General features: G+C 49.8%; 1 protein-coding gene across 1 annotated transcript in view; it reads right to left on the reverse strand.

Annotated features, from left to right (window-relative positions):
* LOC146863601 (uncharacterized) overlaps nt 1-15,988 on the reverse strand; it is a 277,244-nt gene that overhangs the window by 238,531 nt on the left and 22,725 nt on the right. Inside the window, exon 2 of the mRNA XM_085627622.1 lies at nt 2,948-3,103. Within this exon, the coding sequence (XP_085483748.1) occupies nt 2,948-3,037 (90 nt within the window). The 5' untranslated portion in view covers nt 3,038-3,103. The remainder of the gene's footprint in view (nt 1-2,947; nt 3,104-15,988) is intronic.

Genomic DNA, 15,988 nt, shown 5'->3' on the forward strand with positions numbered 1-15,988 from the left:
TACCACTTCAGCTACTGATGCTTGCAACAGATGAGGAATACCCATGTAAGGAAAGATACATTTGAGCTTTCACATCATGTACAATGCATCGCAAGTCTCTTTCATGAAGGTGGGAATCCATGAAACCACTTAGGCGTTTTACTTTAGTTGATGCGGTTGGTAGGCACTGTCTCTCAAGAGACTAGTAGCCTGATTATGAATTTGGTGGTGAGGGAGTTGGGCGGCACACCACTGCTCCTCTCCCACATCACCAAACTCTATCACCAACCGGATTACAAGTTGTAATTTTGGTGGGCAATCCTGTGGCGGCTGACCCATGGTGCTGCCTTTCAAAGGCTCATAGGAGAGCTTTTGAAAGGCACCGCCATGGGACCGCCACAGCGAGTTCCAGTATGGCACTGGCTGCAAAGTCCATGCCATGCTGAAACAGGGGTGCATGTACAGAGGGGAGCACACCATGTGCCCCAACGCATGAATCCAAGCTCCCCCCTTTGTTTCCTCACCGTCACACTTTTTTATGGCTCGCTCACTGCCATGAAAAGTGTGGCAGTGAAAAAACTAGGTGTATACTTTGCGGTGCCGCAGGGGCACTGGAAGCATATTGTGAGCCTCTGACTGCTGCGCCAACGCCAGGGGTCGTGGATACCTGGTGGTTGTGGCAGTTTATGGTGGTCTGACTAACGCAGTCGTAATACGGTGGTCAGACGACTGCTGTGGCAGACCCCGCACAGCCACCGTGGGTTTGGTGGTCTTTGGACCGCCAAACTCATAATCAGACTCTCGGTAATTAAAAAGTCATTGTTTAGCTGCTCGAGTCAAACACAACCCACATTGTGCTGCTGTTGGCACATGTTACGGTTCCTTCTGTAGCATTTCAGTCTGTGGGAGTGGAGGACAATCTGTTTTTGGTGTTTGCCTGTTAACACTGACAAGGCTAACTTATTTTCAAATGGGTTCTTAATTTGTAACCATCTGCAGGTTTTGAAAATCCACCACAAGAGACCATTCGTCTTCAGCGTTGATTACAGCAGAACGCGGTGAGAGAGGAAATGCCCACATGAGGTGGAAAATGACTATAGTTTAACACTTAGCAGCCCAGGCAAGACTGAGAACACATACATGCAGTGAACCTGAGAAGACACTCAAACAAAAACGTCTTCTATCAACACAAGGGAGAAGTCACTCTGGCAGAAGCCATATAAATGTCCTAAGTATCACAAGCTTTTCCTTACAAGGAAACCATTGGCAGATCCCACAGCCTGCCCACCACAGGAAAAACCTTACAAATGTGTGGCAAGAGATGTATTAGAAAAGGTGGATATTAAAAAGGCAGAGCTAAGAAGACACCAGGTGGGTCCACACTGGGGAGGGGCCTCCTACATGCGACAAACCTTTCATTACAAACTAATGTCAGAGCTGATCTAGGTACTCACCACAATATCATCGATCTCGAGGGTCATCGCACCCAAGCAGATCCCTTGTGGTGCCTCCAAACTCAATGAAGGGGTGGGGTGTACAGGTCCCTAGTAGTAGTCAGAGGTTTGAGCATCTACATGGAGACGCTGCTTTCAGAACCACTTGCAACTTCAAGCATTGATTGGCCTTTAACCTGGTCCAAGATAGTGGCATCTGAATACAAGGCAATGCACATCCCCCCAAACCAAGATGGCACCACGCCTCAAACTGATACACCTAATGACTACCTTTGCACCATAAATACATAGATGATGGGTAGAGACTTTGGGGCAGATATACAAGCCCCCTGCGCCACCACTACGTCACTTTTCGTGATGTACTGGTGGCGCAGGGTGCTCCTCCATATTTACAAGGACAGGAAAAGCCACCCTGCGTGACTTTTCCTCTCCTTGTAAAAACGGTCCCTTCACACGCAGCACTGTGCGTGGAAGGGGAGTTCCATGGGTGTTGCTGTAGGTGTTCCCACGCAACACCCATGGAACAAGACACGTCTCCAGATTTACGAGAAATCGTAAATCTGGGGATGCCTCTGAATGCTACGTTCGAGGCACAATGAGGAGAAATGTTTTCATTTCTCCTAGTTTTTTTCCTCTTTCACTGCTGCTGCATTCTACAGCACGCATTGAAAGAGGAAAATGCCTGTAGTGATTGCTTTTGTGCAGGGAGGTGCCCCTTCAGGGATGTAGAAGATGCTTTTTATGACCTTGTTGACATAATATGAAAGATAGTTTTAAGTCCATGTTTGCCCCTAGGTTTCCATCTTCTTACACCATGGTGCAAGGGTGCCTGTGCCAGCGCATGGCAGCAGTTTGTGCGCCAGCGCAGGAGGAAGCACAGAGCTGTGACATATTCACATCCCTGTGCTTCGGAATTGCCACAGCCAAAGGGCTTGTGGTGCCACGCTGCTGCACTTCCTTGTAGATCTGCCCCTCAAAGCTCAACACCACAAAAACAGATCATGACTGGTGGACACTGTCGAAAATACCAGTCCACCACCATATGTCCCACAGAGCTCGAGGCCTCTCCAACCACATCAAGAGAAGATGGAAACCTAGGGGTAAACATGGACTTAAAACTATCTTTCATATGCCAACAAGGTCATAAGAAGCATCTTCTATAAAAATGAAAACGCTGCTACGCTTCTGCGCATAGCTTGGATACCAACTCATCACACGCGACATGGGAACACTTCTTACATAGGATACAAAATGAAGACACCTCTCTGGCCACCACACACCCTGGAAGGTGCAGCATGCTCCCCATGGAAGCAAGTGCTTCAGCGCCTCGCCCAGACACATACCTTGGCCTTCTTGTATTCCATGTCTCCCATCTTTCTATTCGAGGCTGCACACCCTCCACTGGCCTTATACCTGCCACTCTCCCATGCCAGGCCTCACACTGTACGTCGCAACTTGTATTCATTTCTGAGCTGCATGCCCAGCGTGCCAGTGCCTTGCAGCCTGATACTCACCCGAATGTCCCACTCGCTGCCCAAATATGAGCGCCCATAGCTGAACTGGTAAGGGGTCTCATTGACCAGGGTCACACAGTAATTTCCCATGGTGGGCGCCCAGCTTCACACCTCTGGTGCTTCGAGGATGCTGCGGCTGCTACAGGCCAGGGGTCCCTGTGGAATCAAGACATGTGCACATGAAGAAGGGTAGGGCAGAAGGAGACAATGATTGATAACACAACCTGCACAACGGGCAGCATCACATGCACTTGCATGAAAACTATAATAGATACGAATGGGAGAGACTAAAGCAGGTGCCCCCAGATGTGAAAGTTACACAGAGACCCCCGTAGGCGAAACATAAAATACATTGTGCAAGATCCGCAGCCCAGGCGGAGAGCTGAACGCAGCCACAGCACCTGGAGATGCTGAACAAAAGCACCAATAACTAAGACAGTGATTGGAACAACGGCATGGGACAACATGTACAAATGTCCTATTACTTACCGGTAATCTTCATTACTCCGGGTCCCGTAGTCCTCGACACCGTCATGGACAAGTGAGATGTAACTATCTCACTGACAGAAAAAAGAACGAAGGAATGCTGGACCTACCCTTCCCCCTCCCACTGGGAGTACTTAAGGAGTACCGTCCCAGCATTCCTCCTGAAATACCAAGCCCCAATGAAGGCCGGCAGACAGGGAGGGAGGGAGGGAAGTCATGACGGTGTCGAGGACTACGGGACCCGGAGTAATGAAGATTACCGGTAAGTAATAGGACATTACCCCCAGGTCCCTCCGTCCTCGACACCGTCATGGACAAGTGAGAAATACCAAAGCAAACACCGGCATTCATACCAGAAAACACAACAAATCACCAGGATAGCAAACAAACCCAGAGATTTATTGGAAATAAAGCAGAAAAAAACATTAGGAGCGAACAGAGCTCAACACCCCCAATGCAAAACCTCCATCATCCCCCAACAGATTGAGGATTCGATAATGCCAGATGAAAGTATTAGAAGAGGCCCACGTGGCAGCCCTACAAATCTCAGAGAGAGGAACACCCTAAACCTCCGCCCAAGAAGCAGCCACCCCTCTCGTAGAACGACCTTGAAGCCCCAAAGGAGGAGGAGAACCAGACAGAGAGTAGGCCAAGGAAATGACTTGCTTCAGCCAACGGCCGATGGACACAGAAGAAGCCTTACCCCCAAGCGAAGCCACACCAAAGGAGACAAAAAGGGAGTCCGACTTGCGAAAAACCGCCGTACGGTCAAGATAAATGCGCAAAGCCCTGCACACATCCAACAAAGACCACTGGGGACCACCAGGAGAATCCAAAAAAGAGCCCAGGGCAGGCAACACCAACTCCTGACACCTGTGAAATTGCGAAGAAACCTTCGGCACAAAAGAAGAATCCAGTCGGAGCACCACACCCTCCTCCGTGAAGGAAAGAAAAGGAGGGCGCGCCATCAAGGCTCCCAACTCCCCAAGACGACGAGCAGAGGTGACAGCCACCAGGAAAACCACCTTGAGAGTGAGAAATTTTAAATCCACCACATCCAAAGGTTCAAAAGGAGGACCGATCAAAACCCGAAGGACCAAAGGCAAATCCCACAGGGGAAAAGAAGGACGAGGCACAGGCCGAGAAACAGTAAAACTGCGTAGAAGACGAGAGACCAAGTCTTCAATATCCGAAAGATTCCCGCACGGGGAACGAAAAGCCCGAACAGCGGCCCACTGTGCCCGTAGAGTAGACACAGCCAAACCCTTCTCGAAACCTTCCCACAAAAACTGAAGGACAACCTGCAAGGAACAGAACAAAGGGGAGACCCCCAACGCCGAACACCAACGATCAAAATTACCCCAATGCCGATCATAAGCCTTAAGGGTAGAAGGCCACCGGGAACGCTGAAGAGCCACCACTAAATGCTGCGGGAAACCACGCCGTCTCCAACCCTGCCTCTCAACTTCCACACCGACAACCGCAACCGGAGAAGTGACAGGCACGGGGAAGACCGAAGTGGAGACGGAGACAGGGGAAGAAACCAGGGACCCTGCACCGCCAAAAGACACACCGTCGGAAACCAGGACCTCCGAGGCCAAAACGGCAGGACCGCCACCACCTCCCGATCCTCCTGACACAAACGGGCCAGAAACCTGGGAACCAGAGCCAGTGGGGGAAAGGCATAGAGGAGACGCGACGGCCAAGGGAGCACTAGCGCGTCCACCCCCCAGCAACCCTCCTGCAGAAACCGGGAGCAGAACCGCGGGAGCTGAGCATTGTGCCGGGAGGCAAAGAGGTCCAGATAGGGACGCCCAAACCTCCTGCACACAAGCCGAAACGCAACCGGGGTGAGAGACAACTCCAGAGAATCCGGAAAGCACCGACTCAGGGCATCCGCCACACAGTTGTCCACTCCCCGAAGATGAACCGCCGTCAGAGACAGCAGATGGCCCTCCGCCCAACAAAACAGGGGTACCATCACCGCATTCAAAGATGCCGAATGAATCCCCCCTTGATGAGTCAGATAAGCCACCGTCACCATGTTGTCGGGCCGCACCAACACATTCCGATCTAGCAACAGTCCCCGAAAACCCATCACAGCTCGGGACACCGCCATGAGCTCTCTCCAATTGGAAGACCTGCGACTCTCCACGATGGACCAACGACCCTGAAGGGAGTGAGACCCCAAGGTCGCACCCCAACCCAAGGCGCTGGCATCCGTTGTCAAGACCAGAGAAGGAGAAGACTGCAGGGGCAGACCCAAAGACAGATGATCCCTCACAGACCACCAAAGAAGAACCGGGAGGACCACCGGAGACACAGGAATAAGAACATCCAAATCGCGGGACAGGGGATCCCAGAGAGACAGGAGGTACACCCAAAGGGGGCGCAGATGAAAACGTGCCCAGGCCACCGTAAAAACTGTCGCCGCCATCAGACCCATAAGACGCAACCAAAGGCGCACCGGAAAGGCACCCCCCACCCAGAAACATAGAGCAAGGGACACCAACATTACAACCCGAGGCTCGGGGAGGAACACACGGTTCAGATCCGAACGGAAGCGGGCCCCAATGAAAACCATGTCCTGGGATGGCGTCAGTTGACATTTGGGCAAGTTGATCAGGAAACCATGGGCCCCCAACGCCGAGCACACCACCTCCCTGGCCTCCAGCAACAGGACCCGAGATGGAGCATGGATCAACCAGTCGTCTAAGTATGGGTATACCATCACCCCCTGGAGATGAAGCCACGCGACCAAAGGCGCCACCACCTTTGTAAACACCCTTGGCGCTGACCGGAGACCGAATGGCAACACCATGAATTGATAATGACACCCCAGACCGAGGATGGATCGGAACATGGTAATACGCATCCTGAAGAGCTAGGGTACACATGAAGTGACCCGGCAGCACCAAAGGAATCACCCTTTGTAAAGTCTCCATGCGGAAAGGAATTCTGGCCACCCATTTGTTCATAACCCGCAGATCCAAAACCAAGCGGAAACCCCCCGTGTTTTTGGAAACCAGAAAGATCAGGGAATAAAAGCCCTCCCCACTCTCCGATGGAGGAACCTCTTGAATGGCACCCTTCCGAAGAAGGTCCAGAATCCCGCGAGAAAGATGAGACCGCTTCACACGACTCGAAGACCAAGGAGTCGGCCGAACATCTGAGTCTGGAGGAGGAGCCGTGAACTCCAGAACATAACCCTGGCGAATGATTTCCAACACCCAGACGTCGGAACAAGACTGAACCCAGGCATCCAGGAAGAAGCGCAGTCGCCCTCCAACCAACAACCCGGGAACCACCGCCAAAGAGTCAGGAACGCGGCTTGGCAGGCGGAGGGGACTTAGCCTTACGGTCCCGACCACGGCCAGAAGCAAACCTACCCTGGCCCCTCACAAACTGCCTACGAGAAGCAGGGCGAAAGAAAGATTTGGGTTTAGAAGGGACAGGAGCAGCAGTATAGACCTTAAAAGAAGAAGAATTCTTTTTCTCCTTAAACAATTTGTGCAATTTGGCCTCCAACTCCCCCCCAAACAACATCGTACCCTGAAAGGGCAACCTCAATGCGCATGCCTTCTGCGCAGAGTCAGTTTTCCAGTCCTTAAGGACAAGACTGTGACGCGCAGCCACACAAGCCCCCCCGGACAGAGCAGAAGCATGCACAACGTCAAAGGAGATATCAGACAGAAGCTCCACCTGACGCTCAATCTGCTCAAGCAAACCAGAACAGTCCGTGGCATTATCCATAGACTGATAGAGAGACTTCAGGTCAGACAGCAGGGACTGCGACACATAAGTCCCGTAGATGCCCGCCCTCAAGGCCAGGTGGGAACCAGAATACACCTTACGGAGCGCCACATCCGCCTTCTTGTCAACCGGATCTTTCAGCACAGCGTCCTCAGCAAGGGAAGTACGCCCCACCAAACTAGCCACAAACGAGTCAAGAGGAATCGAATCAGGTAGTTCAGTAGCCATATCCTGCAGAGGTTAAAGTTTTGCCATGAATCGCGGAATCAGAATGCGATCCGGATCAGCCCACTCGCGCTTCAAAACATCTTTTATGAAGGGATGGACAGACACATCGACAGTGGCAGCACTCTGAAATTGTCGCAACAAAGGGCCCCTAGAGGTACTAGGTGCGTCCCCGTCAGGGAACCCCATGTTCTCCTTAACATGCCTCAAAATACTGGTCATAGCTTCCTTGTCCACATATTTGCCCTTCAACTCTTCATCCCCCAACCACACAGACTCATCGCCTCTAGAGTCCGAAGAAACAGGAACAGGACACCTGCGACGGGATCCAGCATCACCCATCTCCGTCAAAGTCTCCCTGATCAAGCGCTTAATATGCGCATCAGCACCAGCATCACGGCGCCTGGACCTGGCAGGGGAGGGGGACCTGGAAGCACTAGAAGAAGAGGACGACCTCTCCCTGTGATGACGTTTCCTGTAATTCTTCCCCATCGTCAACAACACACCAAACACCGCCGAAACACAAGGAAATAACAACCGCTATGCGGTACTCACCCCCTCTGCTCGTTTTTAACAAGCATCCCCCAGCCGGGATCTCGAGGTGCCTGACTTCCGTCCTCAATTCCAAAAACCGGAAGTCAGGCATGACGAAAACCGGAAGGGGAAGGAGCCACAACCAATAGCGAGGAGCAGCTCGGCCGCGCCCCCTAGCAAGCCCGGCAGGCCAGGAGGGGCGGCCATCGGCTGAAGATAAAACCAACGCGGTATTACACCGCCGCGCGGTTGAGAGACACAAAGAAGCCCGCGCCACTCCCCCCAAGCCCGGCAGGGAGGGAGAGGCCATCCATGGAGGTCCACCGGCACCAGGAAGAACCAGCAGCCCCCAAGTAAGTCCAGAAACAAGGCAGGAGCGTCCTGCTCCTGCCGCGTCCACACACTGTCAGGATGACAGAAAAAAGAACAAAAGGAATGCTGGGACGGTACTCCTTAAGTACTCCCAGTGGGAGGGGGAAGGGTAGGTCCAGCATTCCTTCGTTCTTTTTTCTGTCAGTGAGATAGTTACATCTCACTTGTCCATGACGGTGTCGAGGACGGAGGGACCTGGGGGTAATCACCCACACACCTGTAAGACAACCTCACATGGCAGCAAAGGCACCGGAAGAATACAGTAAACACTCCCAGCAGCAAACAATACAAGCCCCAGCACCAGAGATACCTATTCAAGAGTCCAAGGACTCAAAACCCCAAGACAACACCATGAGTGGAAGCAGAAACCTTCAGCATTGCACTGTGTTGTATTAGCATTTATGTAGCGCTTACTACTCCCGATGAGACATTGAAGCGCTTCACCCCAGGCACCATGATGCTGAAGTCTGTGGTTAGTAACTGGTGTGGGTCTTGTGCTCTCAAGGAAGCTTGAATGGATGAGTCAAGTGTGATCAGTAAAAGGGAATGTGACTTCACGAGCTGGTGGTTGGCATTGATAGATGAACCGTGATTGGGTGCTTGCGGCAGGGTTTGAGTTGCAAAGAAGAGAGGTTGTGATTTGTGAAATGAAAGGCAGAGAGTACAGGGAAATACATTTGTTTGTGGTGACTCACAGTCTAGGGATGTGAAACTATAGAAGTGGCTCCTGGATGGTGCTATATCAGGTACTTTTGAAAGGCGCTGGGATCAGGCCACAGTGCGACCAGCACTTTATCCAGGGCAACTCCGGGGCTGCAAGACTGCAGTATGGGGTAAATCATGCCAGTATCAAAGGGGGTTCTGCTGAGCTGCACTGGACGTCTTCAGGGCCTTACCCTTTGGATCAAAGCCAAGTGTGACCCCTTGAATGCCTCTGGTCTAGCACGGCACAGGATGGGGTGAGGAGGAGCTGGACAGGGCATTCATCATCAAAGAGCTGCAGACAAGGCTGCCTGAGGCCACTGCTAAGCTTACTCGCCATCCTCTCTATGTATGTTACAGACATTAACAAGCTGTTCCACCCCAATTAGATTTTGATTTTATTTATAGTGTTCCTGGTGCCATTTCATTGATGAACACTGTTCACTGTTAAAGAGTTATTTCTCAGGCGCTCCTATATAGGAAGCATTATAGGAATACAACTAGGGCCTCATTACGAGATCGGACAGAAAGCCTCCAACGACAGTCGGACTCTCCTAGACCGTGTTGAAACCCATCTGCCCGACTTGGTCGGAAACAATTCTGATTACGATGCTCATAGTCGGAACGGGAACCATTCAGTTATTCCGAATCAGTTGCGACCAGCAATCAGACCGATTACGATGTCAGATTCTGAAAGCCTGTCTGACTCGGTCTGTCCAACATGAAAAGGGTGTCGGAAACTGACTTAGGGGGCCCCTAGAAGGCACCCTTCATTTTGAGTCCTCCTGTTTTGGGTCAGTGGGGTACCCAAGGGACCCCGTTGTAAAACCACGCACTGTGTGGCAGGCAACATGGGGTGCCCGCCACAAGATGCAAGGTTTTTCACAGATACCCCGTTTCCCCATAGGAGCCTGTGTTGTCAGTCAGATCACAGGCTTCTGTTGAAGTCAACGGGAGTCCTTCCAAACGGTATTCGGAAGCATCATAATAGGTCGTGCGGAACCACCGATCGCTAGGCGGTCGGAACTGAATACGAGAAGGTGTCGGCAGAAAGATTCCGCCCGACATAGTGATGAGACCTTTAGTGTTGCCACAGCCAGGGAACACTGTTCCTTTATTACATAGGGTGACATCTTTCTCAGGCGTTTTATTTATCAAAATCAAACGTATTGCTTTTATGGCCTGGGTGTCCAAGGAGAGACGAGACTCACTAATATTCTGACTGCAGGCCATTTTTGTATCTGTAAAGACACAATGTAATTCGCCATCAAGTCTGTATCCAAGTCAAATAAATTGCCTTAAAAAATTAACAACATGAAGAAAACCATAAAAACAGCAACAAAATACTTCGGCACAAGTCTCAAAGCTCTACACCTGCAACAGTAATGAAAGAAACGGCAAACAGTCCACATAATGTCTTGTGCATTGGACTTTTCAGCCTTGAGAAAGCCCCCGACAACACAGGCATTGTAAGGGGTGAAACACGTTTTGGCTGCATGTATCCTGTATGAAAAACTGCAGGACAGTCTGCAAACACTAAGCACATAAAAGGATTTAAAACAAAGGCATTTGCATGGAATTGACTCTCATTCACTTGGATGTTCATAAACTTCTTATTGAGACTGATAAAATAATTACCAGGAAAACTATACACTTAATTTACTTAAATTTTAACTATAAGGAGGAGTTGGCCAATCCCTGAAGTATCTAAAAGATTTCCAAACAAAACCGAGAAATCCTAAAAGCAGAGGGAGTAGGTCGGTCTGCAAATCTGCACAAATCCCAGATAATGAAAATACCTGCATAGTACCAGACGCAGAGAAAGACACCCGCCTCAACTATGGAAAGGAACTTTTCGCTATCATCAAGGAACTCACCAACACAACAGCGCAACCCAAACCATGACCCCTATACAAGAACTCTACAACAACCTCTCAGATTTCTTCCAAAAAAAATCACAAAGATCTACAGCAACTTCGAACCCCAGACGAACCCCATCCACCTTCCAAGCCTGGTAAACTCATCAACCAAAGACTACCAATTGACGATATGGAACGTCTAATCATCGAGGACACTGCAGCAATAATGAAGACAGTCCACTCATGGGTGCCCACAGATCTGAGGCTCCAACCTGGGAAGAACCACGATCAGCGTTGCACCCACTTCCACCATCAACACCTCCCTCAAGACAGCCAACTTCTCAGGTAGCTAAAAACACACCAGTCACTGCCCTCCTCAAAAAAACATCAGCCAACCCCAAAGTACCCAGCAACTACCAGCCCATCTTGCTGTTCTTGTACGCAGTCAAAGTCATCAACAGACAACTCTCTGACCACGTAGAATACCACACACACCAAGATGACCTGCAATGAGGATTATGAAACAACCACCGCACCAAAGCAACCAGAATCTGCCACTCCAGCAGCAGAATGGCACAACAAACTCAGCACCACAGGAATCTGCCACTCCAGCACTAGAACGGCACAACAGACTCAGTACCACAGGAATCTGCCACTCCAGCACTAGAATGGCACGACAGACTCAGTACCACAGGAATCTGCCACTCCAGCACTAGAACGGCACGACAGACTCAGTACCACAGGAATCAGCCACTCCAGCACTAGAACGGCACAACAGACTCAGTACCACAGGAATCTGCCACTCCAGCACTAGAACGGCACGACAGACTCAGTACCACAGGAATCTGCCACTCCAGCACTAGAGCGGCACAACAGACTCAGTACCACAGGAATCTGCCACTTCAGCACTACAATGGCACGACAGGCTCAGTACCACAGGAATCTGCCACTCCAGTACTAGAGCGGCACAACAAACTCAGTACCACAGGAATCTGCCACTCCAGCACTAGAACGGCACGACAGACTCAGTACCACAGGAATCTGCCACTCCAGCACTAGAACGGCACAACAGACTCAGTACCACAGGAATCTTCTGCTCCAGCACCAAAATTGCACAGCGGTATTCAGATATGGAAAGGAACTTTTCGCTATCATCAAGGAACTCACCAACACAACAGTGCAACCCAAACCATGACCCCTATACAAGAACTCTACAACAACCTCTCAGATTTCTTCCATCAAAAAAATCACAAAGATCTACAGCAACTTCGAACCCCAGACGAACCGCATCCACCTTCCAAGCCTGGTAAACTCATCAACCAAAGACTACCAATTGACGATATGGAACGTCTAATCATCGAGGACACTGCAGCAATAATGAAGACAGTCCACTCATGGGTGCCCACAGATCTGAGGCTCCAACCTGGGAAGAACCACGATCCGCGTTGCACCCACTTCCACCATCAACACCTCCCTCAAGACAGCCAACTTCTCAGGTAGCTAAAAACACACCAGTCACTGCCCTCCTCAAAAAAACATCAGCCAACCCCAAAGTACCCAGCAACTACCAGCCCATCTTGCTGTTCCTGTACGCAGTCAAAGTCATCAACAGACAACTCTCTGACCACGTAGAATACCACACACACCAAGATGACCTGCAATGAGGATTATGAAACAACCACCGCACCAAAGCAACCAGAATCTGCCACTCCAGCAGCAGAATGGCACAACAAACTCAGCACCACAGGAATCTGCCACTCCAGCACTAGAACGGCACAACAGACTCAGTACCACAGGAATCTGCCACTCCAGCACTAGAATGGCACGACAGACTCAGTACCACAGGAATCTGCCACTCCAGCACTAGAACGGCACGACAGACTCAGTACCACAGGAATCTGCCACTCCAGCACTAGAACGGCACAACAGACTCAGTACCACAGGAATCTGCCACTCCAGCACTAGAACGGCACGACAGACTCAGTACCACAGGAATCTGCCACTCCAGCACTAGAGCGGCACAACAGACTCAGTACCACAGGAATCTGCCACTTCAGCACTACAATGGCACGACAGGCTCAGTACCACAGGAATCTGCCACTCCAGTACTAGAGCGGCACAACATACTCAGTACCACAGGAATCTGCCACTCCAGCACTAGAACGGCACGACAGACTCAGTACCACAGGAATCTGCCACTCCAGCACTAGAACGGCACAACAGACTCAGTACCACAGGAATCTTCTGCTCCAGCACCAAAATTGCACAGCGGTATTCAGATATGGAAAGGAACTTTTCGCTATCATCAAGGAACTCACCAACACAACAGTGCAACCCAAACCATGACCCCTATACAAGAACTCTACAACAACCTCTCAGATTTCTTCCATCAAAAAAATCACAAAGATCTACAGCAACTTCGAACCCCAGACGAACCGCATCCACCTTCCAAGCCTGGTAAACTCATCAACCAAAGACTACCAATTGACGATATGGAACGTCTAATCATCGAGGACACTGCAGCAATAATGAAGACAGTCCACTCATGGGTGCCCACAGATCTGAGGCTCCAACCTGGGAAGAACCACGATCCGCGTTGCACCCACTTCCACCATCAACACCTCCCTCAAGACAGCCAACTTCTCAGGTAGCTAAAAACACACCAGTCACTGCCCTCCTCAAAAAAACATCAGCCAACCCCAAAGTACCCAGCAACTACCAGCCCATCTTGCTGTTCCTGTACGCAGTCAAAGTCATCAACAGACAACTCTCTGACCACGTAGAATACCACACACACCAAGATGACCTGCAATGAGGATTATGAAACAACCACCGCACCAAAGCAACCAGAATCTGCCACTCCAGCAGCAGAATGGCACAACAAACTCAGCACCACAGGAATCTGCCACTCCAGCACTAGAACGGCACAACAGACTCAGTACCACAGGAATCTGCCACTCCAGCACTAGAATGGCACGACAGACTCAGTACCACAGGAATCTGCCACTCCAGCACTAGAACGGCACGACAGACTCAGTACCACAGGAATCTGCCACTCCAGCACTAGAACGGCACAACAGACTCAGTACCACAGGAATCTGCCACTCCAGCACTAGAACGGCACGACAGACTCAGTACCACAGGAATCTGCCACTCCAGCACTAGAACGGCACAACAGACTCAGTACCACAGGAATCTTCTGCTCCAGCACCAAAATTGCACAGCGGTATTCAGACAAAATATTTAAATGAACATATCGTGAGACAAAAATATTGAGTTTGGAATAACGTGATGCAAAAATAGCATGTGCAAGATCATCCTTGACAAGAATATCGATTTTAGGGTAAGTAAGTAATATCGATGTCAACAAATATCTCTGTTGTTAATGTTGTTTACAAAAAATATCGCTGCTAATAATGCTGTTTTAAAAATTATTTTATTGTATTTTAGTATATATTTTAATTGTATATGTTATAAGTTGTTTGTGTAATTATTGTTATTTTTTATATAGTTTGTAAAATATTTGTTGTTTTAAAACTTAATTTATTAGTTTATTGTTATTTTTAGTGCCTTAGCAGCTTGTGGGATTTATAGTGGTACAGGGTAGAAAGATAATTGATTTTAATTAATATTTAATTAATAATAATGATTTAATTGGTAATTGATTATGTTTTGTTTAATAACTTTTTTTATTACGTTAAGTTTCAGGGGCGGGTTGTGGGGTTTATAGGGGTACAGGGTTGGAAGCAACCTAACTTTAGTTAATTATTATTTAATCATGAACTACATTTTGTAACCGATATTATTACAGAACCTAATTTTTTTTCAACATTTTTGTCATTTACAGAGGTATAGGAAAACAATATTTTTGTGTTAGATATTTTTGACTCGACATTTGTGTCCCATGATATTTGCGGTTCCGATATTCTGTCAGTGAACCGCCACACCAGCACCAGGACTGCACAACAGGCTCAGCACCAGAGAAATCTTCAACTACATCACCAGAACAGCAGAACAGGGTCAGCACAACAGGAATCCATCACTCAAGCACTATAAACTCAGAAGAGGCTCAGCACAACAGGAATCTGTCACACCAGCACCATAGCGGCAGAACAGGCTCAGCACCACAGGAATCTGTCACACCAGCACCATAATGGCAGAACAGGCTCAGCACCACAGGAATCTGTCACACCAGCACCATAACGGCAGAACAGGCTCAGCACCACAGGAATCTGTCACACCAGCACCATAACGGCAGAACAGGCTCAGCACCACAGGAATCTGTCACACCAGCACCATAAAGGCTGTCAGGGCTGTACGCCAGCATGCACCCCAGCTTAAAGGATTAACTGGTCTTCGATAATTTTGCAGATGGGAGGTTGCAGCTAGCATAGCGTTGACAGGAGGAAACCTCCTGTGAGTCCTGACAACGGCAGAACAGTCTCAGCACCACAGGAATCTGTCACACCAGCACCATAACGGCAGAACAGGCTCAGCGCCACAGGAATCTGTCACATCAGCACCATAACGGCAGAACAGGCTCAGCACCACAGAAATCTGTCACACCAGCACCATAGCGGCAGAACAGGCTCAGCACCACAGGAATCTGTCACACCAGCACCATAACGGCAGAACAGGCTCAGCACCACAGGAATCTGTCACACCAGCACCATAACGGCAAAACAGGCTCAGCACCACAGGAATCTGTCACACCAGCACCATTACGGCAGAACAGGCTCAGCACCACAGGAATCTGTCACACCAGCACCATAACGGCAGAACAGGCTCAGTACCACAGGAATCTGCCACTCCAGCACTAGAATGGCACGACAGACTCAGTACCACAGGAATCTGCCACTCCAGCACTAGAACGGCACGACAGACTCAGTACCACAGGAATCTGCCACTCCAGCACTAGAACGGCACAACAGACTCAGTACCACAGGAATCTGCCACTCCAGCACTAGAACGGCACGACAGACTCAGTACCACAGGAATCTGCCACTCCAGCACTAGAACGGCACAACAGACTCAGTACCACAGGAATCTTCTGCTCCAGCACCAAAATTGCACAGCGGTATTCAGACAAAATATTTAAATGAACATATCG

Source organism: Triturus cristatus, chromosome 2_1 (assembly GCF_964204655.1).
Source record: "Triturus cristatus chromosome 2_1, aTriCri1.1, whole genome shotgun sequence".
NCBI classification, from domain to species: Eukaryota; Metazoa; Chordata; class Amphibia; order Caudata; family Salamandridae; genus Triturus; species Triturus cristatus.